The following is a 25422-nucleotide window of genomic DNA, read 5'->3' on the forward strand; positions in this document are numbered from 1 at the left end:
TCTCCTGGTTGTGCATAGTCCTCATCCATAATTCATAGAATTACAGACTCGTTTGAGTTGGAAGAGACTATGAGAGGCCATTTAGTCCAACTACCCTGCAGTGAGCAAGAACATCTGCAGCTAGATCGGGTTGCTAAGAGCCCTGTCCAGCCTGACCTTGAATGTCCCCAAGGACCAGCCATCCTCCACCTCTCTGGGCAACCTGTTCCAGAGCCTCACCACCCTCACTGTAAAATATTTTTTCCTTTTAGCAAATCTAGGTCTCTTCTCTTCCAGTTTGAAACTTTTTCCTCATGTCCTATCCTAGCAGACGCCTCTAAAGGGTCTGTCCCCTTCCTTTTTATAGCTCCCCTTTAGATATTGAAAGGCCCCTTTCTGATCTCCCTGGAGCCTTCTCTACTCCGGATGAACAGCCCTACAAGTCTTTTTTCATCAGGGCTGTACTGCAACCTTACATATAAAATGTAAATATGCTCTCCTGTGATAAGCTTGTACAGATAGCAGGATTTGCTTTGACACAGGTGCATGACCTTACACTTGGATTTGTTGAACCTTGTGAAGCTTACTTGGGCCCACTGCTGGAGCCTGTCTAGGTCTCTCTGGATGGCACCCTGTCCCTCTGGGATATTGACCACACCCCACAGCTTGGTGTCATCTGCAGAATTCCTGCGGGTGCTCTTGATCCCACTGTTGATGTCACTGATGAAAATATTAAAGAGTTCCAGTACTGACCTCTGAGGGACACCACTTGCCACAGGTCTCCGTCTGGACACTGAGCCATTCTAGTACATTATCCTCTGTTTCTAGTGAAGGATAACTAAATTTAGAGTGGGAGAAATCAGCCCACAAGTGCGATTAGTTTTTTTTAATCCTTCTGTCCTGATGTCTTTGGACAATGGGTTAGGAGTTGCTCAGTGTATCCATCATCTTAAATAACACTGTGAGCAGCCCAAGAGATGGAGAAATATTCAGACTAAGTGTCTGTCTTGGGAAGTTATCAGAGATTAACCCTGTATCTCTGATAAAATACATCTCTGGTGTGTATTAAATAGTTTTTTTAAACAGACTATAAAGATTCTAGCAATTAAATTTTCAGATTTCAGCTGCAGATCTGTTGTGAATAGTTGAAATCTCAGGTAGATGTTAATTTTGGATGCCTAACTATAGGGATTGTGAATTTTGTAGGACTTTTTTTTTTTTTCTTTTTACTAGTTTTGAGATATGCAACATAGCAAACAGGTCACGTGACATTGTTTTCTGCACACGAGTGGATCAGAAAACCTGTAGAAATTTTCACATTACAAATACTGAATCTGTGCTGGCTTCAGCCAAATGTCTGGCTTCTTCTCATTGTGCTTTAAGAGAAATAAGGCTTTCGGGGAAATGTGGTATCTTTTACTAAATTTACTTTAGGGAATAAAAGTACTTCTGATCTAGGAAAAGATGTCACCCATTTCTACAATCATTTTGCCTCTATACTTAGATCACAGTTGTTAGAACATCTCTAACACTGTTAAAAGATGTTATTCTTTTAAAGGACTATAAATATATTCAGTATTTTAAATAAAAAGGTCAGATAATACAAAGAACCATCATAAAACTTCATTTGGATTTCAAATTCAGTGGAATGAGTATGTCTTTAATTTTTTTCAGGACTCCCTAGTCTCGAACAGGTTTGATTTAGTGGATAGTGATGCCAATACAAGCCTTAACAACTGGCGAGAGAGGAGAAGGAACATGTAGTGAAAACCAAAACTGAAGTGAATCCTCCCAATCATCACTTTTGGAAATGCCATTTCCATCATTGCTAAGAAAATCTATGACAGTAATTCTGTGTTAAAGGAAAATATACTTTCCTGTGATAAGCTAAAATTTTGTTTAGGTTTCTGGGCTTCCAGAATATTGGTCAAATTAAAACATGGGTCAAAGCCAGGAGAATTAATGTAGTGCATTTAAAACCAATTAAAAAATGCAGTGTTCAATCAGAACTATGTATGTCATCAGAGCAGTCAATAGTATCATTGCTTATTAAGATCAGCTGACACTTTCCACTCTCATGTCAGATACGCAGTTGGGTAATAACTTGATGACATTTACTGTTCTGTATGTCTCCATCTATTGAAGTATTTCAGAGAAAACTTCAACCATTTTCAAGAATGCGGAGAAGTTTGTCCTTTAAGGGTAGTTTAATCCTTAAATGTGTTTTCCATTTCATAATAAATAGGTAAATATATAAGCCTCTCTATTCTTTACACTATAATGGTTCATTTAAGCCAAAGATGTAAGCATGGCTGCCCAGTGACACACAACCAATATTAAGTTGCTAAATTCCCAGAACAATTCAATTTCAGGGGGTGTAACTATGAATCCGGTCAGTGCAGAAAATGAGAGAAGAGCACTGGGGCTGTGAACCATAGCAAGAGCAGAGAGAGCAAATGATGAAGGAAGAGTGAGGTTATGAAATGGGACTGGATGAAGTAGAAGTGAAAGAAAAAGGGTCAGTTATGACTAAGAAAAAATAATGTGGGCTGAAAACAGGAGTGCTTTTTTTTTTTTTAAATGTGGAAGCCAGCTTTGCTTTTGTTGAATAGGATATTGGACACTCAAGGATGAAAGAAGTCCCAGGAGGAAGAGAGAGCCTCAGATGGGACCACCAGTGAATGTAACAGTGGTGAAATGCAAAAAAGGAAATGAAAAGTCTTGAATTGCAGAAGCTATGCAGGTATCAGAGAACAAGAGTTTTGTCTGTAAAGGAGAAATAAGGATTTATGGGCAAGAAGACTGAGATGAAGGGTAGAAGATGAAACTGGAAAAGCAAGGAGGATGGGATGAGTCAGGCATTTGGATGGCACAGCATGGAGCAAATTTGAAGAGGCAGAGTACAGGATGTATGTTATCATGTCATGGTGGGGGAAAACAGCAGCAGTGCCCCCTGCCCCCTCCAGAAGGACACCTGCCTGCAGATCTAGCAGTGGGAGCCAGGAATCCCATGGCTCACCCTGCTTCCAACATTGCTCTATGCAGTTGCTGATAGCCACTCCCAGCCCCATAGCACCTGCAGATTCAGCAGGGTGCCCCAGTAACAGAACTTCAAGTTTCTTCCCTTTACTTAAAAAATGACACCATCTAGTTACACTGGTATAGTTGCAGAACTCAAACACTTATATATTAGGTAATGCTAGCTTCAGTTTACCTTTGTTGCCAGAATCTCACCATCTGAAAAGCAGTGATAAAAGTCCCATTCAATGAGAGTATTGTGAGGATTAATTGGGTATATGTTGAAAAGTGATGCACAGTTTTATCACACATTTGTGTTTATTTCACTTTTGAATCAAAAATCACAGAAATAAATTGGTGTGTCTGAGAAGGGAAAAATATATGAAATATTATCTACTTCCTTCTAAAGCCATGCTACAGGCTACTGAGGCTAAAAATTATTTTAAAGAACATGAAAGTGTTTCATTTTTTTTTCAAGTGAATATGTTCTTTCCTGTGCTAAAGAAATGGAGGACTGGCTTTCCTAGCTGTCTGAAGGCTAATCTACATTTGGGTTTTTCTAGCCTCAAAGTCATCTTGTGTGAGCAGCATTTATTGACAGGAACAAAATCTAATCTACATTAGGGAGTTTAATATATTCAAAAATTAAATGTCAAGCAACATGAGGCAAAAATGTGTTCCTTTGTTTCTCTTTGTTCTGAGTGTGAAAGAATCACCTTGACATGGGGGCAGTTAAAAGCTGGTATTTGCGGAGCTGTTAATTTGTTGATCCGGTAGAAAGTGCATTTCATAAAAGCAGAAAGTTAAAAGCATGTCACCATCTTTACCATTTTTGGAACATTACAGTTTATATTCCTGTTGGAGAAGTTTTGCTAGCTTTTTGGTCAGCCAGCATCGTCCATGTGCTTTTTGAGCTTGTTGATAACAATGGAGAAAAGCCAAGGCAATAGCTATGTTCTGTCTTTAAAGGGAGTACACAGAATTTCTGATCATAGAACCATAGACTCATTAAGGTTGGAAAAGACCTCTAATATCACCTAGTCCAACTATCTATTTACCACCAATATTGTTTTGTGTATGCATATATGTGAGATCAAAACTCGGAGCCGCATGGATTTGCCAGGGCTTCTTATTTTAAGAAGCTGTTTCTCTTATTGTTACCATGGTGGTAAAGGAGGCAGGGAACAAAAAGGAACCTTGGCATTCTTAGAGTTGTTTCCAGGAAGAACAGGCTCCTTAAAAAGAGATGTCTATGCTGTACCTCTTCTGGCAGTGGGAGTTGGACACTGGGATGCTGCCAATAGAATTATTCATCGCACAGCTGTGACATTCTGTACTAACATCTGTGCTTCTATAGAGGTATTTCCCTTTAAACTATTCCTTATCTGTTCAGAGTATGAGTCAGAGCAGGGTTTCCTTGCTATACAGGCTATGCAATTGTTCGTGAAATCTTTTCTGAATATGTACCATCCTTAGAAGGTTCTTTAATTGTATACATGAGAAATAAGTAAACAAATAAAAATGATTGTAAATTTATTTGATTTTAAATTTATTTGATTTTTAAGTAAAAAAAATCTCTTCTCCTGGTACAGGAGAATAAATGTGAGACATAGATATCCCTGATTATATATTAAGTTGAGAATCACAGATTCATGCTTCCAGTCTTTCAAGTGAACTGATACCTTTGCATTTTAGCATGTACCTAAGAGGAATTTCCACATTTCTGTGATTTACATTAGTTTCCAGATAATATGCTCAAGACTTAAATTACTTCTCATAAATAAAATCAGAAGGGGAATACTGTTAGTAAGATGACTTATTTCTAGGACAAACTTTTGCCCTCAAAGTGCAGAAGATTCCTAAAAGTGCTTAAATTTCAGTGGAATGTACAAGGTGATGCCTAACCCCCTGGTGACCCAACTCATGCCTCATAATCCTACAGAGAGTGCTGACCCCTGAGCCTACTCAGAAAATGCGTTTCCAAAATCCCATCCTGCTTTTAGTTTAGTCTTCTTGAGGTGCTGAGCTAAGCACTTAGGCCTAAAGTTGAGGACTGAAACAAATGGCACCTTATTTGCTATTTGGGTACAGGCGATGGTTCTGCTTTTACAGATATGTGTAACACTTAGAAGAAGGTTACCTTTAAGTATCTCACATGCAAAGCCAAGAGCCCAGCATCCTCCTCAACCTATCTCATGGCTCTAGGGAGTGTCTTCCCCACCAGGATGTGGTTACTCCTTGAGTTCCCAGCACAGGGCACACCATGTGTCTCACAGGGCTGTAACTATTTTGGTACAAAGCCTTTGGATCCCAGTGTCAGAGCAGCTGTTGAGTTTTGCTCCAGGGACATGCTGAGTGAGGTGTATTGACAGGGAAGTGAGCTGCACTGGCAGCATCCCTTCCTGTTTGCTGTCTCTGCCCCATGAATTGTACATTTCTTTCCACTTAGTGAGTGGCACAGCTTCAGCTATGACTCCTCCTGCAGCTTTGCTTTCAGCCTGGTTGCTAAGAGATGGCAGCTTTCAGTTCACCATAGCTAGCAAAGACCTCATATCTCAGTTTTTATGCATCTTCACTGTGCATCGCTACAAGAAGAAGGAGCTATGGTCTCTTGCCTTGGCCATGTACTCTGACACATAAGCTAGTATGGATCAGTGTGCAGCCCTGTGGCCAGTCTCTGTTGTGTGCTGTCACGAGCACAGTGCTTGCGCACAGCTCTGCAAAAGGCTCGCTGCTGTGTGTTCAGTTCACTGACCAAAAGGAGCTCTGAAGTGTGTGAGTATTCAGAGACAGCAAATTTGGGGTACCCAGATAGTCAGGATAAGGAGGTAATCTTCTCATCTAGGGGACAGCACTTATTGGCTGTACAGAAATTATTCTGGACCCATCGGTACATTTATTGCTAAAGTGGCAGTTGTGCCTATACAGTTAGTTATTATAGCAGCTTACATGAGTTGCTACCCATTGCTTTGTGCCCTTGATCATGACCCAGTTATTTGCTGAAGTTCCCTTGCAAATTTTCATGAAAATAAACTGAGGCCTTGGGGGGAGGGGGGGGTTTGTAGCAGAAAGGGTCATCTAGTTTTAGAAATAAGAATCTCAGCCTTGAGACTGTTAAGGAGTGGATGTTTTAAGTTTTGTTGCCAAGATGGAATTTTCCTGTATAACTTACGAATATTTTCTTGTAGAAATTAATACATTGTCTCTTATGACAGATAGCAGCTTCCTTTGGAGAGAAAAGGTACATGATGTTAAAGTTGAATTCCTGGCCAAAAAAACCATCATGCAATTCTGGCCTGTTGCTCGAGTCTATCATTGTTTAAGAAAATATAAGACCAATTTGGCCAACTCTCTAAAAAATGCAGAGCTTAGCTTCAGTTCAGATTAGTGCCCAAGAGGTCTCATTCTGATTGTTTATGGTCTTAATTATGTGATGATTCAACATTCTGTATTAAATATTAAAATTTCTGTTAATAATATATGTTCCATCTCGTGAGTCATCTCAATTATAGCAAAAACTCTTTAGCTAATAAATAACTAAAAGACAGGAATATCTTCATCTTGGAAAAGCGGACTGTGGGACTGACTAATGCAAACAGGAATCTACTTCCCAACCATGGGTATTTCTTAAAAAATGTTAAAAACTTTGTAATGTATTGTAGTAATTTTACCAACTTTTCTATATTTAGCAGCCATAAACATGTTGTGCAGATGAAAAAGGTATAAAATGGACAAAATCTTACATAAAGAGGAAATAATACTAACAGATCATTGTTCACTTAGCTACTCTGAAAAGGTCTGCAAAAATAAAAACTTATCTGTGCTTTTTAAATACTGATGATTCCTTACAGCCATTTTATTTGAACTCACTGAAACATGTTTTCATCAGATGCTGATGTTGTCCTTCTTTGCAACTAATAAAACATGGTCAATCTTAATGCTTTTAATGTTTGGGGTTTTTTTTCCTTCTTTTTTTTCACCTGTGTCCTCACTAAAGTGGCCACAGATATTCTGTGAATCTGAGTAAAGGTGTGGGGCTCTCAGCAGTACTTATAGCATCTGATGGAGAAAAACACTTCTGAAACATAGTCTCCTCTAGGGGAATGTTATGGAGCAGTTGTGCTAAATCTTGTTCCATATCGTGCAAACATCATGGAAGCAAACTGAGTGTTAGGGAAACACATGGTGGGCAGGTGCTGCTCATATGCAAAATTATAAACGCTTTCAAATCATATATGTGGAATCATCTTTTCCCTTTGGTCCTTGTATGCATGGTCACTGTCTGTGCCATCTGCAAATATAGGACATGTGACTATATTCATTTTCTGTACTCCTTCTGTCGCTTCTGAGAATGATACTTCAAGAGAAGTAGTTGGAGCATTTTTCATTGATTTCTTTTATTGAGAAGGAGATGGTTCTCCGACTCAGAAGAGTGACCTCTGTAGTCAGAACGTAATGGTTTCTTCCTCGTTTCATGCTATTTTTAGACAGACATGGGTTTTGCAGGAGACAATAAACTCTTCAGGTTGAGAGGATGCATCTTCCCTTTTAAGAGACAGTATGTTTGGCTATTGGAGCACAAATAAATACTCTTGGATCTGTGGGAAACCGTATTTTTATTTTTCTGTTCAGCTCCTGTTCTGCCTATCAGAGACGTGTCTGTGCTTGTTTAACATGAATTAAAATTTTGTGAAAGCAAGTACATAGGAAGTCTAAACAATGGAGAAGATGCTTTTGTGCGTGGTAAAATGAAAAAATAATCAAAACCTTTCTTTGGTTTTGCAGGATGAGGCTACACCAGCTGACAAACAGTACAAACAGGAGCCAGCCCAGGTCACTTACTCAACATCAGCTGTTTCCAGCACACAGGAGGTGTTGTACATCAATGGAAATGGGACCTACAGTTACCATAGTTACAGAGGGCTCGGAGGTGGGCTGCTAAATCTCAACGATGCTTCTAGCAGTGGTGAGTTTCCTTACAAAATACATCTATGTGTGTCTGTGCTCACGTGTGTTTCCCCTGCTGTACAGAAAGCTAATCCAAGGGATTCAGTATCCATGGGCTATAATTGGATAATGAGGAACACAATTCTGCAAACAACTACTGCTAAGCAAAATACTTGCTGTCTGGATGTTTAAAGTACCTTTCAGTTTCAAGGGACTAATTCACAATAGTGTGAGACTGAACCCAAGGTATGTGACTGGAGTTCGAAAACAAGAAGCTCTGTATTTTTATGAAGGAAATGAATTAGCCTAGACTTCTCACGTGGTTTCTCTGGCTAATTTAATTTACTGTAGGCAAGAATCCAGCATGACAAGCGTTAAGTGAAAAATCCGCAGTGGTTGAGGAGTATTCTGTTTCAGGTACATGGGCTGACTTTGGCAAGACAGGAGGTATTCAGCTACAGCCTCCATTTTCAGCATGCTAAGTAGTTTTTAAAATGGTATCAGGGCTGCAGTCTGCTATGTATGGTGTAGATGAGACTGGAGGTCACCAGTACTTCACCTCCCTTCCATGAATGATTTGTGCTATATTTTTAAAAGGCTTGAAGAACACAATATTTTAGTTTTCAAAATTCTTTGTCATAAGAGAGCGAATGATGGTTAAAATTGTTTATATGTGCATGAAAACCACATGTGAGGTATTTAATACCTCTGATCAAACATTTTCACAGGGTTACATAAGTGTAGAAATCTGTTTTCCTGGGAAAACAGGCAAGAACTTTAAAATTGCCTTTTACATTGTGGTCAGGGATTGTTCAAATCAGTTTGCACTGAAAACAGTTTGCATTTGCTCTTTCATTTAAGTATAAGTAGGATTGATCTTCCCATGCAACTTCTTTGTCAGCAGAACCCATCAGAATTGTCTTGTTCTGTATAATCCTAAACTGTGATGGAATCACAGCCGAGCTGAATCCTTCTTCTTGCATTCAAATCTCTTGTAACTGGACACATTTTCATAGCTCCCTTTTTTTCAGTGGACCATAGAATTTAGGCAAGAGTATTTTGTCACTTCAATATACGCTTCATTTAAAAAAAAGATAATGGGTACCGATTTGACATCATAAGTTATTTTGCTACCAGATTAGATACAATGCTTTCTTTGTTTTATTGATGTAGAGGGGTCTAGTGCTTTGTTGCAACTAAAGCTGAAATTGGGTTTTGTAGGAAAAAATGGTTATCAGATGCTGCACAGATCATGTTGCCCTTTATATGTGGGGAGTTCACTGCATTCTGCTGTGTAGCAATACTGGGGTACAGGGATCAGTGGATGCTTATGGTTTTCATGAAGATATATGTCCAAACAGTTCTTCCTCTCCTCTCCCTACTTGCCCTGGCAAATTTTGTCTGTATGTTCTTTTACTTCAGAAGACAAGTAAACCATTGCACCTCTTCCAGTTGGATATGCAATTGAAGCATTGTACAAAAGTTGTCTGTCTTCTCTGCAGGGATCTCACAGGATCCAGGACTGCACAAGCCTGCTGTCTATGTGACTGCACTTGAAAACCAGTTGTTGATGCTAACAATCTAGCTGGCTGCAGGTCTGTGTCCCACCTGCAGCTTCAAGAAGATCATTAGGGATGTTGTGGAGTGGGAATTCCATCAGTTTCTTAGATTCATTGACATAAAAACAATCTGTAGCCAAACTGATTATACCTAGATTACTGAGTGTGAAGTCTCTAGTCCCATTAGCTACTATCCCTGTTGGACAAACTGGGGATTTGAAGGCCAGTTATTTGAGATTTGACCATCGTCTTTGATGTTCATGAGTATTTGTTTTTTTTCATTTGTGGGTGGAATTGTAGTTGAGAGTAGTAATAAATTCACTTCTGACAGACCTCACATGGCAGTTCTTTTCAATCATTATTATATTTCAGGGACTCTTTTTAATTCCCTCTTTGGAGAATAGGAGAGTTCATTGCAAATTGTTTTTAGGACCTAAGTGCATTTAAGAACATGTTTTCTTTTCAGTGACCCATGACCCTCATCACCTTTACAAGTATTCCCCAAATGTAAAAATAAATATATGTATCAGTTGGAATACATGTGTAATCAAATGCTTTTTGTGTATCTTCTCAAACAAGGAAAAAGGAAAAAGTTGGAAAAGCTAGCTAAAATTCATTGCTTAATTACCTATTTCTAGGTGTTTCTGCTTAGCAAAATAGTGACTGTGTACAGTTAGCTCTTCTATCTAGTAATCCAACTGATGTGTGTATTTTAAATGCTATGACTAATTTAATTTGATTATTTCCTCCCCTATAAAGTTCATTCCTATGCTGATCCCATCTTACAGACTTAGCTGTCTGTTTATCCAACTGTTTGGTGGCTTTGGTTCAGGGAACACTCCACGTCTGCTGTTGCATTGCTTCCCTGCTCAGTCTGTCCTTCCACATGGTTAATTACAGATCCATAATTAGCTCCTTACACAACTGTTTGGAGCGAGCCTTCATGCAACTGCTAAATATGAACAAGCAGTACACAATAGCTTGTACAATGGTCCTTTATTATGGGCATGAAAAAAGCACGGTAGGAAAAGGCTTGGTCTAAAAGTACTAAAGCCTTTTTTCCCTATCTTTTAAGCCATCCCAGCTTGAAGGCTTCACCTGAACAGCAATAAATCTGTGGGTTTTCAGAGCCTCTTTCAGCCTGTACACAGAATGGATAGAAACTGTTGATTCTTGTAGATGTTCAAGGAGAACTACTTGTCAAGAAGCATGGCTATCCATGGTTATTGTTTTTTAGATCTGATGAAGTTCCTGCTTCAGAGCTAAAAAGAAAAGCTCCAGGGTGATGTGAGCATGAATGAAATTGGCTTGCCATCTCCCAGCCAGCCACAAAGGCTTCATCTGGCCCAGCTTCACCATACCTGGAGGGATATCCAGTTTGAAGGCAGGAAACAGACTACCTCATTGGGAACAAAATTTTCATTGCCACTATAATTTGTCAGAGACCCTGCAGAAGTGGGTACATCACAAGTGTCTGTCTCATTACTGTTTTCCTTCTCCTGATGACTACTAGCTGTGAGGACAGGATCTCCACAGCTACTTTGTTTCCTAAGGCTCATTTTCCCTAAGACACTGTCTAGTATGTTTCTACTGCCGTTGCTATGCTTCCTGGAGGTGATCCATGGACTTCTCCTTTTCTGTCATTGTCTGGTTTTCTAGGCAGAAGTGTCAACCATTTCTATGCGTGTAAAAAGAGATTGCATTTCAGACTGGGTGGTAGATTGGCCACGCAAGATATTCCTTTGTATTGAGATATGACAAAGCAGTTCTTCTGTCTGTTTCTCTACACAGATCTGCAGCCAACTTCCACCACAGCCACAACTCAGCACTGCATCCCAGGCTCCACAAATGTCCAGTCTCCTTCCAACTCAGGTAAGTCTTTCTGGCAAATCCTAATAAATTCACATTCACCAGATCCTGAATCCAGACCCAGGCAGGAGCCAGTAGCTGCTGGATCCCAGTTGCACTGCTCAGCTCTCCTTGCTGCCTCATGATGCCAGTGCTCCCCAGGCCATGCTCAGCTTCATCCTCATGCAGATCAGCCTTGCTAGTCCCTCAAGCTCCTGAAAAGTCTACCATATCAACCAGTCAGCCCTGGCTGCAGGATTTTTGTAGTAGTTTTGTAAAATAAGGAGCCCCCATTATATCTCATACTCAGTCAAAGTTAACCTCTGTTGATATTTGTTACTGGTAAACAGTGGAATTAATGGCAAACCTTACCACAAATATTGGTTTGAACAGTTAGTTTTACCTGTTGATTCCTCCCCTCTTTCTAAAGTCTGTACTTAAAAACTGAAGTTAGGTGTGTTATGTGAGTTTACTTTTATCTAGCCTCTGAAATGTATCACATGCAAGAGGAACAGGGTTGTAATATAGAAGCATATGTTATGCCAAGCAGTGCTCTTAGAATGGATGCTGAGGGGAATAAAATCTACACAGTTCCTTCCCTTCAACCCACATGACGCTTGTACCCGTGAAACAGTAGTGTTCATAATGCAGCCTTTATAGTGAAAAACTGGAGTACTGTGTCCAAGACTGGGGCCCCAAACACTGAAAAGACATGGAGTTTTTGGAGAAGGTCCAGAGGAGGGCCAGAAAGATGATCCAAGGACTGGGACACCTCTTCTATGAAGAAAGGCTGAAGGAACTGGACTTGTTCAGCCTGGCACAGGAGAACAAGTGTTTAAGGCCAGGTTGGATGGGGCCCTGGCCAATCTGATCTTGTACTTGATCTAGTGGCTGGCAGCCCTGCCTGGGGCAGGAGGGTTGGAACTTATGTTCCTTGGGGTTCCCTTCCAACCTAAGCCATTCTATGAAAATAGCTGTACCTCTTTTCTATTCTTTCCTTTATACAATCTTATTTTCCTTGTTTATAAGCGTTGCCAAGCTCTAACTATTCGAATTGTAATTTTCCATCCAAAAGTCAGCTGTGGGCTTGAATGTTTCTGAAGTTGCTTTATCAAAAGTAATTTAGCCACAGGTTATTGAGAAGACATATTTACCTCATGTACTTCTGAGGAGCCCCAGCACCTTTATGAAATGGCCCAGGAACAGCACTTGGCCAGCGAGAGTTGTCATGGAATTGGGGAATTTCTCTGTGCTGAGAAAATGCATTCAGATTTAGTGAAGCTGTAGCCTTCTGTAAAACCTTGACTTGTGAATATTCAGTAGAGATTTCTTGGTAATAAAGTAGAAATAAGTATTTAAAAAGTCAAACGGAGAATATCAAGAGTCCAGCTAGTTCTTAAGGTGTTGACTGGGTCATCCATAGCATGGCTGGCCATGATGCAGGGTGTGAACACGGTTTTCCCTGTGGTTGCCTTCTCTAGTTCTTCTTTACATCTCTACTCCCGTGCAATTTTCTGTGCTCTCAGTGCTATCCTTTTGAAATCAAAGTGGAGCTAGTAAGGAAAGGCAAAGCAGCCTCTCTTTATTACAGATACAGAACAAAACTGATTGAGTTAGGAACCTGAGAAGGCATGCTTAGTTCCATTTCAAAAGGGCAAAATGAAGTGCTAGGAGAAGCTGTTGTGGCAAAAGTGGGAATTTCCCTCTGTGAAATACCATCTGAATTGCATATTAAGATCATCAGCATCTTTCTTCCTCCTCTTCAAATTATCAGCCACATGGCAATTGCAAATATTATCCTGCTCCCACCATAGGAACTGTGATGAAATGTCTGTGGATTAGTCTGACAGTATCTTTTCTGCCTTTGTACAAAGTTCAGGAGACAGTCATTCAGGCAAGACAAGCGTATGCTACGTAACTAATCTCCTGTGATGGATATAAAAAGTTACTGGAGTGCCTCACATAATCCTGTCATTGAAAACCAGTGTGTATTTGTCGATTGTCAGAAATGCATGATGTTCAATGGCTATAGATATTTTTGTGTTTTGACATCTCTATTCTCAGGCAACAGTTTATTTAAATCAGCTGAAATTGTGTTTCCCAGAGGGAAGGGTGTAGGAGGGAGAAAAAAGCTCGGAAGGTCCAATGCATTGCTCCCTGATTTCTCAATGTAATAGCTCCTAGCGCTTTTAATGATAGTTTAAGGCAGGTCTGTTCAATTTGGAGGTAGGAGGACAAGAAACTTTGACAGATACATAATATCACAATGAAATGTTCCTGTAATATCTGTAACATCTGATTCCTGTAACATCTGATTTTGGAAAAGTTACGTGTTTTGATAGTTTTTTCTACTTATTTTTGTGGGAATAGAAGAGAATCAAGTACAACATTCACTTCTTCTGAGGTCACTTATGGGGAAAAATTGAGAGGAGGAGAATAGGTGCAGTAGAAAAGACGCAAGAAAGTCTTTGCAATGAAAGATGTTAAGTAGCTGCTAATAAAATAAGATGCTTAGAATCATACAATTTTTAAAAATGCTTTATTATTCTTAACTATTATGAGATAGGGTGTCATTGACATATTTACTACTGAAGTAAAAGAAATAAATGGATAATAATTATAAGATTTCTGACTATCCAGCTACAGTGTGCAATTTTAAATGGAGTTTTGCTGGGACAGGTAATACTGTCTAGGCTATAAGTACCTCTATGTCTGACTCATATTTTGAAATTTAACATAAATCATGTCGCTAGTGAGTAGTGCATGAGGCAATGACCAGCTTCATTTCAGACCTGCAACTTACAGGAAAGCCATTTGCCCAGTGTATTTAATGACAGATACTCCCAGCAGCTAACTTGATAAGTGGTTGTCTAACACATGAAGAGTGGATTTTCAGAGTTCTCCTGTTAGCTTGATGTGATTCTAGCAAGAACCATTTCACTTCACGAGGTAAATTAGGTCTGTGTAACTGGACTGAGGTGGTAAATGTGATATATTCCTGTGTTAAAATGTCAACCAGGTGAACTCTCCAAGGGACAGAGGAACAGTATCACAGTCTTCAGAAAATATACGGGAGAGATTATAAAAGAAATGGTCTGTTTTGTGAACATGTTTAACCCACTGCTTAAGAGAACACATAGTACATCTATAGGAACGTGGGTGGTAACAGTAATGAGATACAGTAGTATGCACTAAGACAAATAAAAGTAAATATTCAGTTTTCACCATTACAATCTACAGTTGATCTTTGCTTGCACATTACTGCAGATACTGTGGAACCTGTTAATGGTTGCATATAGGATTTTTAATTGTCCTGAAATACTCTAGGATGGGGAAATAATATGCTATATTATGTTGTACCACCTTGGAGGACCTCAACACTGCAAAATTTGTTGCAATAAAATTCAGATTAGGCTTTCCCTCTATTTAAGGATACACTCCCACATTCTCGTGAAGATTGGCAAGTTAATAAATCCTGTTAAGCTTATGGAGGAAGTACTTAGGAGAAATAGTGTATAGGCTAACTACTGAACTTTCTCCATATTTAGTCATCTGTAGTGATGGTTTCTGGAGATGGAGGTATATGAAGTGTCTACTGTAACTAGTTCTTTTATGAAGCCTTCAGAATAGCTGTGATTTATTTGCCTGAGTAAATGTATTAAGTTTTAGGTTCCTGTTTTTCAGTAGCTAATTTGAACAAAATTACACAGGAAAATCTTAACTAGAAGAATAAGATGTGTTTATTCCTTATCTTCTGAAGGACTAGTTATGACTGATACAACTACAGATAAGCTAAAGCATTTTTAGCATAAAGCAGCCTGAACAATCTTTAATAAATCTGTAATGTTGCCAGTAAGTCCATCATAGCTATTAAAAGCTGAATTCAGCGTAGTACATCATGAGGTGAGTGTCTGAGAGAGGTATTTTCCCAGATATAAGTTCATAAGTTCATAAGGTTGGAAAGGACCTATAAGATCATCTAGTCCAACCATCCTCCTATCACTATCTCTACCCAACTACTAAATTAAGTCCTTTAGCATCTCATCTAAACGCTTCTTGAACAGCGCTAGGGATGGTGCCTCAACCACCTCCCTAGGCAGGCCATTCCAGTGCCTGACCACTCTTTCAGAAAAGAAATGCTTCCTCAGGTCTAATCTAAATCTTCCCCGGCGCAACTTGTGGCCATTCCCTCTCGTCCTGTCATTACTTATCAGGGAGAAGAGGCCTACCCCCTCCTCACCACAACCCCCCTTCAGGAAGTGGTAGAGTGCAATAAGGTCTCCTCTGAGCCTCCTCTTCTCCAGACTGAACAATCCCAGCTCCCTCAGCCGCTCCTCATAAGACTTTTGCTCCAGACCCCTCACCAGTTTTGTTGCCCTTCTCTGAACACGCTCCAGGGCCTCAATGTCCTTCTTGTAGTGAGGGGCCCAAAACTGAACACAGTACTCGAGGTGCGGCCGTACCAGAGCTGAGTACAGGGGGATGATCACCTCCCTGCTCCTGCTGGCTACACTATTTCTAATACAGGCCAGGATGCTGTTGGCCTTCTTGGCCACCTGGGCACACTGCCGGCTCATGTTGAGCCGAGCATCAACCAACACCCCCAGGTCCTTTTCCTCTCTACATTCTTCAAGCCATTCTGCCCCAAGCCTATAGCATTGCATGGGGTTATTGTGGCCAAAGTGCAGGACCCGGCACTTGGTCTTATTGAACCTCATCCCATTTTGCTCAGCCCAGCTGTTCAGCCTATCCAAATCCCTCTGAAGGGCCTCCCTACCCTCAGGCAGTTTGACACATCCTCCCAGCTTTGTGTCATCTGCAAACTTACTGAGCTTACACTCAATTCCCTCGTCTAGGTCATCAATAAAGATATTAAACAAGATGGGCCCCAAAACTGACCCTTGGGGGACACCACTCATTACAGGACGCCAGCTGGACTTAACTCCATTAACCACTACCCTCTGGGCACGGCCCTCCAGCCAGTTCTCCACCCAGAGAAGAGTGAACCTGTCCACACCACGGGCTGCCAGTTTCCTTAGGAGAATACTGTGGGAGACCGTGTCAAAGGCCTTGCTGAAGTCCAGGTAGACTACATCAACAGCCTTTCCCTCATCTACCTGTCTGGTCACCCAGTCATAGAAGGAGATGAGGTTGGACAAGCACGACCTGCCCCTGGTGAACCCGTGCTGGCTGGGTCTGATCCCTTTATTGCCATGCACGTGTCGTGTGATCTCCCTCAAGATCATCTGTTCCATAACTTTCCCTGATACCGAGGTCAGGCTGACAGGCCTGTAGTTCCCCGGGTCTTCCTTACGGCCTTTCTTGTAGATGGGAGTCACATCGGCAAGCCTCCAATCTTGTGGGACCTCTCCAGATAACCAGGAATGCTGATAGATGGCAGAAAGTGGCTCGGCAATCACCTCTGCTAGCTCCCTCAGCACCCTTGGGTGGATCCCATCTGGCCCCATGGACTTGTGGCAGTTCAGATGGAGGAGTAGATCTCTGACCACCTCTGCTTGAATCACAGGGGGTGCATTATGCACCCCGTCCCGGACTTCCAGGTCAGGGCAAGTACCATGTAGATAACTGTCCTGTCTATTAAAGACAGATGTGAAGAAGGCATTGAGAACCTCAGCCTTTTCCTTATCATCTGTGGTTATATTGCCTGCCTCGTTGAGTAAAGGAGGGAAATTTTCCTTAGTTTTTCTCCTGCTGTTAATATATCTGTAAAAGGGTTTCCTGTTCTCCTTTACAGCAGTAGCCAGCCTAATTTCAAGCTGGGCTTTAGCATTTCTAATTTTCTGCCTGCAGATCTTGGCCAGTTCTCTGTAGTCACCCCAAGTAGCCTGACCCAACTTCCAGAGGACATAGACTCTCTTTTTCTCATATAAAGCTTGGTCTGTCATTGATAAGCTTTGGAGGTGAGGCATAGGGGTCACGTTACAAAATCAAAAGAACTGAAGTCCTTATCTTCAATATCAAGCATGGCTTCTCCTCCATATTGTTCCAGATGTTCAGCTCTCTGACAGCACACGTAGCTTCCCTTCCGGGGAAGGCAGGGTATATTCACTTACAGAAACCATAGCCAAGAATTCATTTCTGTATCTCTGGATTTTTTTTTTTTATTTCTTGGGATGCTTTTCTTTGAGGGGAAGGAGGACAACAGTTACTTGTTGAGAACAAAGCATAACTTACCTTGTGAATGAAAAGCCTGTTTTTCCTACTACTTAGAGTTAAAAGCAAAATAAAATAGTTTGAAGTAGCAAGGTGAGATTAATTTATTGATTCTCAGCTGTACTTGCACAAAACAATATTGGTGGTAGTAGATGGTTGGACTAGATGATCTTAGAGGTCTTTTCCAACCTTAATGAGCCTATGATTCTATGAATCAAATATACCTATTTTGAGGAATTAGAGAATTGTCTTCATAATAGTTAATCAGGACATCTAGGAATACAGGGGCAGGCCTTCGTTGTTTGTTGTTTTTTTTTTTTTGTACTTTAGATTGACTGTACAGATCTGTGAGGAGTTACACTGATTTATGCAGGCAGAGCATCAGGTATTCTCCTAGTTTTCCTTTCAGTGTGGTGCTTTTACCATATGTCTTTAAATTTTATAAATGAAACCTCACAGGTGTAAGCAAGAACATTTCTATATGCTTTCTAATTATGTGTGTAATAACGTTCTGTTCAACCTCTGAATTACAAAGGAGAAAAACTCTTCAGTTTCCTTTCAGAAGAAAATGTGCTGTGCCACAGCAGCTCCATTCTGCTCTGTACTGTGTGTGTTTTAGGCTATGATGTGTACGAGAATCAAGGCAAGAGCATGAAAGTTAAAGTAAGTTTACTTAGGGCACAATGCCCTCAATATGTCAGTGGTAGCTTTTCCACTGCTGCCTCCATAAATATGCAAATGGCTGCTCACCACTGTTCAGTCCAGTTGGCTTTATGATTAGTATACCCTTCTCTGTGCTGGTTTAAGGTTTTACTTGGAAATATCCTCTGTGCTTCTCATACCATGATCATTTCCCTGTAGCATATGTTCACACTGAAAGAAATTCACAGAGGTTGTTGTGCTTTTATTTATCCTTTGTGCTCTGGAAATCGTTTAAAGTCAATTCATTTAAGCCTTACAGCTGTATTATCCAGTTATATATTGGCAAAGTAACGTTCATGCCAGTTACATAGCAGGAGCTAGGAAGATCTAAGAGGGCTCTTTTGGCTTGAGTAGTTTCTTTTCATAGCCCCATTCTGCTTTTACTAGAGGAGAGGTTTTCATTAACTTCAGGGAAAGTGGAGGCATGGCAATTTCAGCATACTTTGTGGTGTCAGCCGTAGTGTTGCATGAACACAAAAGAAGGAAAACAGGTAACGTTTTCAACCAGATTTCTGGCTTCTGGGAATCAGAGCAACTCTTGAGAGTAGCAGTTAATCTAATAAACAAGTTTTTGAATCCTGTGGGTCTGATGAGATGAGTTGAATATGCTAGATTTAATAATGATCCCAATCTCTTTAGGGAGAAACTTGTATTCAGTGGGCCAGTGCTGAGAAAGCCTTGGCACTGATGCAGTTTTCCAGGTGAAACTGAACAGGGACATTTATCTCACAGGAAAGTAAGATGCATTGCTGTGGATAACCTGATCTCAGTTCCCAGAAGGTTAATATTGGGTTAGGCTGATCTTCTGCCTGATGAAAGTATAGATTTGTTACCTTGTCAACTGAATGAATGCTATTTATCCAGGTTTGCATATAATAAACTTCCTGATACTTACATAGGTATAGAAGGGATGGAACACCACCATACAAGAACAGACTGAGAGAACTGAGGCTGTTCAGCCTGGAGAAGAAAAGGCTCTGGGGAGAACTGATAGTGGTCTTTCAGTATCTAAAAGGGGGGCTATAAGAAGGAAGGGAACAATCTTTAGCAGAGGCCCTTGTGATAGGACAAGGGGAAATGGTTTCCAATTAAAAGATTTGAGATTTAGACTGGATGTAAGGAAGAAGTTATTCATAATAAGGGTAGTGAGATGCTGAAATGGGTTGCCCAGAGAGGTGGTAGATGGTGCATCCCTGGAGACTTCCAAGTTGAGGCTGGATCAGGCTCAGGGTGACCCGATTGAGCTGTGGATGTCCCTGTTCATTGCAGGGGTGTTGGACTAAGGGACCTTTAAGGGTCTCTTCCGACTCAAAAGATTCTGTAATATGATTCTGTGATAGATATATGTTTAAAAAGTCCTGAGTCAAATTTTGCCTGTATAAATCTCGAGGAAGAGAAAAACAAAACAGAACAAAAAAACAACTATAAATAGTGTGATCTGGAAAAGGCAGAAACCTCATCAAAGCACCACATGCCTTAGCTGATAACTGTGGTCCAGGGAAGTTTCCCAGAAAGCTGGACTTATGATTGCAGGCAGCTTTGCTGACCTCAATAATTTGCAGCCTATCCTTGGGAGTGCTGTCTTCTGCAGCAGCAAATGTTCTTGAGAGCATTCATTGATGAGAGGGCTTTGGTACAGTGGATGGGTTGCCAGCAGAACATGGTGATTGCTGCAGATTCCCTTGCCAGTGGTCAGATCTTACAGGGTCCCTGCAATATATTGCCAGCTGTATACAGACCACAAGAAACTTGCAGTGTGTTCTTACCTATACCAGCCAGATTGTCACCAACCTCATATAATTTCTGACTGGCTATTTAACACGTGGCACTGGGGCTATTCAAGTGAATGACCACTTATCTATGTCAGTAAGAGGTTCACAATCTGGCCGCATGCTAATTGAAGCAACAGAAAGTTGTGAAAATAGATATCTAGAGGGTGTAAGCTCAGTATACTGTGATAATGAATGCAAGTGTGCAGATGGCCTGCCCGACAGCAGCAGATCCCATCAGTGTCGGGTCAAGCAGCTTACATTGCTGGGATACCCCAGGGGCTAAGTTCCTGCTGGCAGAGGACTTGCATCATGTAAGCAGAATTTTAAGGACTCCTGTCATGTATGAAAACAAATCTCTGTGGCTCCTGTCAAGGGAATGGTAACTGAACTGTTAACTTGTACGTGCCTCCTCTCTCTGGCACTCAACTGAGTACAAACCCACAGTTTTTCTGCTGTGGTTCCGTAGCTACAAACCTGTGGTGGTGAAATGTCGCTGGCAGCAGGATGTGAGCCTTCTTTTCTTTCCCTTTTGTTGCCTGCAGGTCCAACAGATCTCAGTATGAAGAGGCAGTTAGCGAGCAGCTCGGGCTCCTCCAGCAGTACAAGCTCCAGGCCGCAGCTGAGCCCCACCGAAATCAACGCTGTGAGGCAGCTGGTGGCAGGGTACCGGGAGTCAGCCGCGTTTCTATTGCGTTCTGCAGATGAACTGGAAAACCTGATTTTGCAGCAGAACTGAGTCACGTGATCTACACACGGGCCTGGTCTTATCTCAGAGTTTCCACTAATGACATTTTGATTTCCCAGAGCACACACTTCAGTTACCGCACAGTCTTTTAGGAGAGTTAATTACCATAACGCCACACTGTTCTTGATCCATAAAGTGATGTGTTAAGGTGCTTCAAGTGAACTTCGACCTCTGGTATTTGAGGTACTTTACTGTGTCCAGCCTATTGCTTTTGTTTTAGTGTGTCAGCATAAATATCGAAACAGTGGCTAGAGATTAACTCGTTCTAACACGTGGAGGAAACAGAAGATGCTGTGATGTTTTTTTGAAAACCGGTTCAAGATCCAAGTGCAATATTAGTGGAATGTGATACTGACTCATTGGACTTAAAGCTGCAGTATATGGCAAACCGTTGCCAAATGTCCTGTTGCTACAGGGCACAATTGCAATTAAAAGGATCTTGTATTTTAAAAAAATGTAATTTTTATAAAAAACAAAACAAAAAGATTTTTTTGTTTTCATTCAAGATTTTTCATTTTTACTTTGGTAAACTTTTTCACTGGTCCTGAAAATGTTTTGAGGAGCTATTGTAAGTCCCCCTTCCTCTCTTGAAACCCTGACTGTGCCCCTCTCCCCAACTTCATATTCTTTCTACAACGAGTAACTCTTGATGCTGGATAATTCTTCCCCGTGTACTGTAAATTGTCATCTATGGAATACGTTCCAAAGGAAGCATGCATTTCCTGCATTCATACCATTCTCAGCTCCATCCTGTAATATATTGCAGCTTTATTAGCAATTAATAAAGAGTTAAGGTGTTGTTTTTTTAAAAAAAAAAGACATATCATTGAGAAAACAAAATGAGAAGTTGATTTCCTACAGTGAGCTCATCTAACTCCATGATCACTGCTGCTGTCTTAGACAAGTCCCTCTAGTTGTGATTGGATATAGGTGATGAATGTTAAGAGGTTGCAAGTGACAATCTGAAAATTTGCACTCTTGTGTGTATTTATTTTATTTTCCTTAATTTAAACAAAATTCTTACGAAGGAAGGTCATTGATATTTCTGGTATGATTTGTATAATTCCCAGGCCTAGCTAAAAACTGTACAAAAAAATGTAAATGGATGCAGCTGCAACTATACTGAAACTCTTCTCTTTCCCCCCTCCCCACCCCCCCCACTCTTCCCAACCCCTCAATTTCTTATTTTATAATATCGATTACACATTAATGGTGTTTTCTTTGTGCACTACGGCAGGTTTATTTTTAAATATATAGAGAAGGTACTTTAGTTTATGCTTACTGTACTATCTGTTATGTTGTTTGGCTTTTGTTGAATAACAAGTTTCCTGTGCATTCCTAAATTTGCCTTATTTCATGTACAAAATTTTATGTAATTCCATTTTTTGACAATGAGTTTAAGGCATCGGTGATATTTTATATCTACTTGTTACATATAGTTTTCCAAGTAATGACTGTGATTGTGACCAAGTAATGTGCACTTTTTCTTGTAACTGTGGACATTGCTATGCTTTTTTTTTTTCCTCTAGTGTTTCTAGAATTACTGTTGCTTACAGTTATGTAAAAGAAAAAGAACTTTTGTGATACTGTTGGTGAATATTAATGTGAAAAAGCCTATGAAATATGAGTATTTTGAAGGTACATAGATACACAAACATCTCTAAGTTGTGAACTGATGTTCACATATTTAAATGGGAATTCAAAACCTGAGGGCTGGAATCATTTCCTCTGTTTTGTTTGGGTAAATAAACATATTTCTGTGTTTAAATACATGATTGTGAAACATTATAACATTTAAATTGCCACAGCATTTAAAGTTATAAGAATTATTGTCTTTAGACCAGAAAAACAGACTTCCAGTTCAATTCGTGCAGACAGCCAAAGCTTATTTCTCAAAATAATTGGGTAAATCCAGTAGGCTTATCTAGCTGGAGCTCTGCTTTAATGAAGAATTTCCTCAATAAGAATAGAAGCATGTGGTCCATAAATCATAAGATCCAAGTCACTAACATTTTATAATATTAAATTAGCTGGAGGCAACACCATTCTGCTACTCTGCATTTATTTAAAAATCTATGGGATGTCTTTTTAAAGAGACATTCTTGGTTATGAGAATATTGTTTAATTTCTAGTTGCTAACCTATCACTTGAGAGATGCATTTACTTCTCACATCTACTCACTATGTTTGTGAAAGCCCGTAGCTTGTCTCTGCTATAGAAGTGTCGTTCCCTCAGCTTCTGTCTCTCTAAAAATCTTAAAAGACTTTTGAATATACACACCTTTTTCCTCTTTTCCACTTTTAGTTAACTCCAGCTTCTTCTGTCTCTCACTAATCAAGAGGGGACAAAGCAGGTACCTTGTGGCAGATTGCCATATTACTGAGCCAAAGTACAACTCAGGCATATGTTTTTCATCAGGAAGGGTGAAAACTATGCATAGGTTTCCTTAGCCATGTCTTGTAGGACCAGTATGCAGCAACCAGCAGCTCGCCCAGAAGTCTGTTTCCTAGCCAGGAATGCTTCTCAACTGGACAGCCTCAGTACCTTTTGAGACATCTTGCTAAATCCAAATAAGGACAACAGGCTAGAGAAAGAGTGGTAAGAGATCTGTATCAGTAATCTACCCTCTGGATCCTCTTTCCTCTCCAACAGTAGTTCCTTCTCTTGTGGGAGAAATGGGAAAGTCATGGGTCAGTGAATGACCTTCAAGGCCTGCTGCTAGCCTTCCCCTTTTCCTGCTCTATCCCCAACCTACATTAAGCATTCTTCATGTATGCCTTCTATAACACACCCTCTTCTTCTGGCTGCCTTCTCTAAATACTAGGGACTTTTTCAATTTTAGAGGCTGTTTTAGATGCATCCTTCTCTAAATGTTCGTAGAGATGCTTAGCTTTCATCCCTCTAGTGATCTGCGCCAAATTCCAGCAGACTAATGGTGTTTTTAATCTATAGCTGCTTCTATCTCTGTGGACTGGGTTTACTCATGTCTTCTTCGGCATAATCATAGATTCAGCCATAACTTTTCTAAGAGGGTACTGAAATTCAATCCCATTCTGTGAGGAAGTGACTATAAACCTCAGTCCATTTTTGAGTGTACAAATATAGATCCAAGCATCACAATTGAATTTGCTATCTTGAATCCAGTACGACTTTCACAACCACCCGTCTGCCTGCCCTGAATCTCCTAAGGAAATCATGGCTCAGGTGAAGAACTCCCTCCAGCTGCAGAGTAAGGTATCAAAAAATAACCAGAGAAGGTGTGGCTAAGAAATCAATGCCTGATAAGCTCAGTCTAAATATTAGAATAAGGCCAATCCCTTCTAGTATGGGCTCATCTCTGAGTAACCCTGCCTAAGTCTGCCTTCAAAAAAGCATTACCCTTATATCCAGAACTGTTAATGTACCAAGGCTTCAAGCTGAAGTAGGGCTTAGTACACCTCATCCATGCAGACTGTAGGCATTGGACCTTCTTGAGACAGCCCCACATCTTTCCAGTTACCCTTGGGTTTCCTGTCCTGTAAAACCTTCAGTCTTCCAGGGAGTTTCTGGAAAAGGAAGTCTTATAGGAGAATGTCCTTTAATGTCCTTAAATCCCCATCCTATCTGGGGCCAAGAGTACCAAACTTGAAACTGGTGTCAGTGCATCAGGCCTCATCAGTCCTAACCATCCACACTGGGAAGGCAAATCATTATTCTCTCTTCTCTCTTCAGTTTCCAGGGTGGTTTTTGTTGATAGGGCAAGCAACTGTGAGCAGCAGCTTTGGAAACAACCTTAGACTGTGGGAGCCTAAGTTACTAAGCCACCAGCTTAGTAACTTACTGTATTTGTTTACTGTACTTGACATTGTCAGCTGGAAGACTGGAGACATGTAGATCTGTAGTCAGATTTCTTCTAGGTTGACACCTTGCTCCTTGTCCTCAAAGAACACCACCATCTCAGTCAAGAGATCTCAAGCTCCAGAAAACCAATGCAAGCAAGTTACCTTTCCCTTATGGAGAATCTTCTGAATGAGAAAAAGCAGACGAGAATGTGTATGTATATGACCATAGCTACAAAAATGATCAGAAAGCAGCCACACTGAAGTAACTGTATATTCTTGCAGTAAGAGTCTGAGTACCTGCTGACTACAGTAAGTGGAGGTAATTTTGTTGCTGAAGCTGCATTCAAACTTGGAGAAAATCTGTTTTTTCTCAAGTTCCTATCCCTGTGTTAAAAAACTTACTGTAAACTTGTTAAAATCCTCACAGTTTGAGAGGCTTGTCAGTCATTCATAATGGAGATGTATACCTTCTAGGTAAAACTGAGCTGATTGGAGACTGGAGTCAGGACTACCCTGACATCCACTACTGAAAACTGAAAACCAATTACTGGCACATAAAAATGAATTCTGAAATAATGACAAATCAACCAATGCCACACAGATGATTACTGAAGTAAGTGCCTAAGAATATGAAATATTGTATGGGACAAGATCGATCTTTCACTTAGCCTTGTATCCTGACTCTGATAATAAATAAAACAGATAAAGATGTAGCAAATATAGCAAACACAGCAATCCAGAAGAATAGATCAGTCATAAAGCAACTCTTTCAAAATATGCATTCATGGCCTTCAACAGTTTGAGGCTGTGATGGGTAAGTCCCCATTCTGTTACTTGCTCATTACTTCCAGCAGGAT

The 25422-nt window shown here is 40.4% G+C and overlaps 1 protein-coding gene across 3 annotated transcripts in view; it reads left to right on the top strand.

Annotated features, from left to right (window-relative positions):
* Positions 1 to 21546, top strand: part of NOL4 (nucleolar protein 4) — a 184526-nt gene extending 162980 nt beyond the window's left edge. For all 3 annotated transcript variants that reach the window (XM_065753446.1, XM_065753448.1, XM_065753447.1), the window contains 3 exons: positions 7783 to 7963; positions 11295 to 11375; positions 20542 to 21546. In XM_065753446.1, the coding sequence (XP_065609518.1) occupies positions 7783 to 7963; positions 11295 to 11375; positions 20542 to 20735 (456 nt within the window). In that variant the 3' untranslated portion in view covers positions 20736 to 21546. The remainder of the gene's footprint in view (positions 1 to 7782; positions 7964 to 11294; positions 11376 to 20541) is intronic.
* The last annotated feature ends 3876 nt before the right edge of the window (positions 21547 to 25422 follow it).

Source organism: Cyrtonyx montezumae, unplaced genomic scaffold, assembly GCF_038088225.1.
Source record: "Cyrtonyx montezumae isolate F1298 unplaced genomic scaffold, pur_monq_1.0 scaffold_8, whole genome shotgun sequence".
NCBI classification, from domain to species: Eukaryota; Metazoa; Chordata; class Aves; order Galliformes; family Odontophoridae; genus Cyrtonyx; species Cyrtonyx montezumae.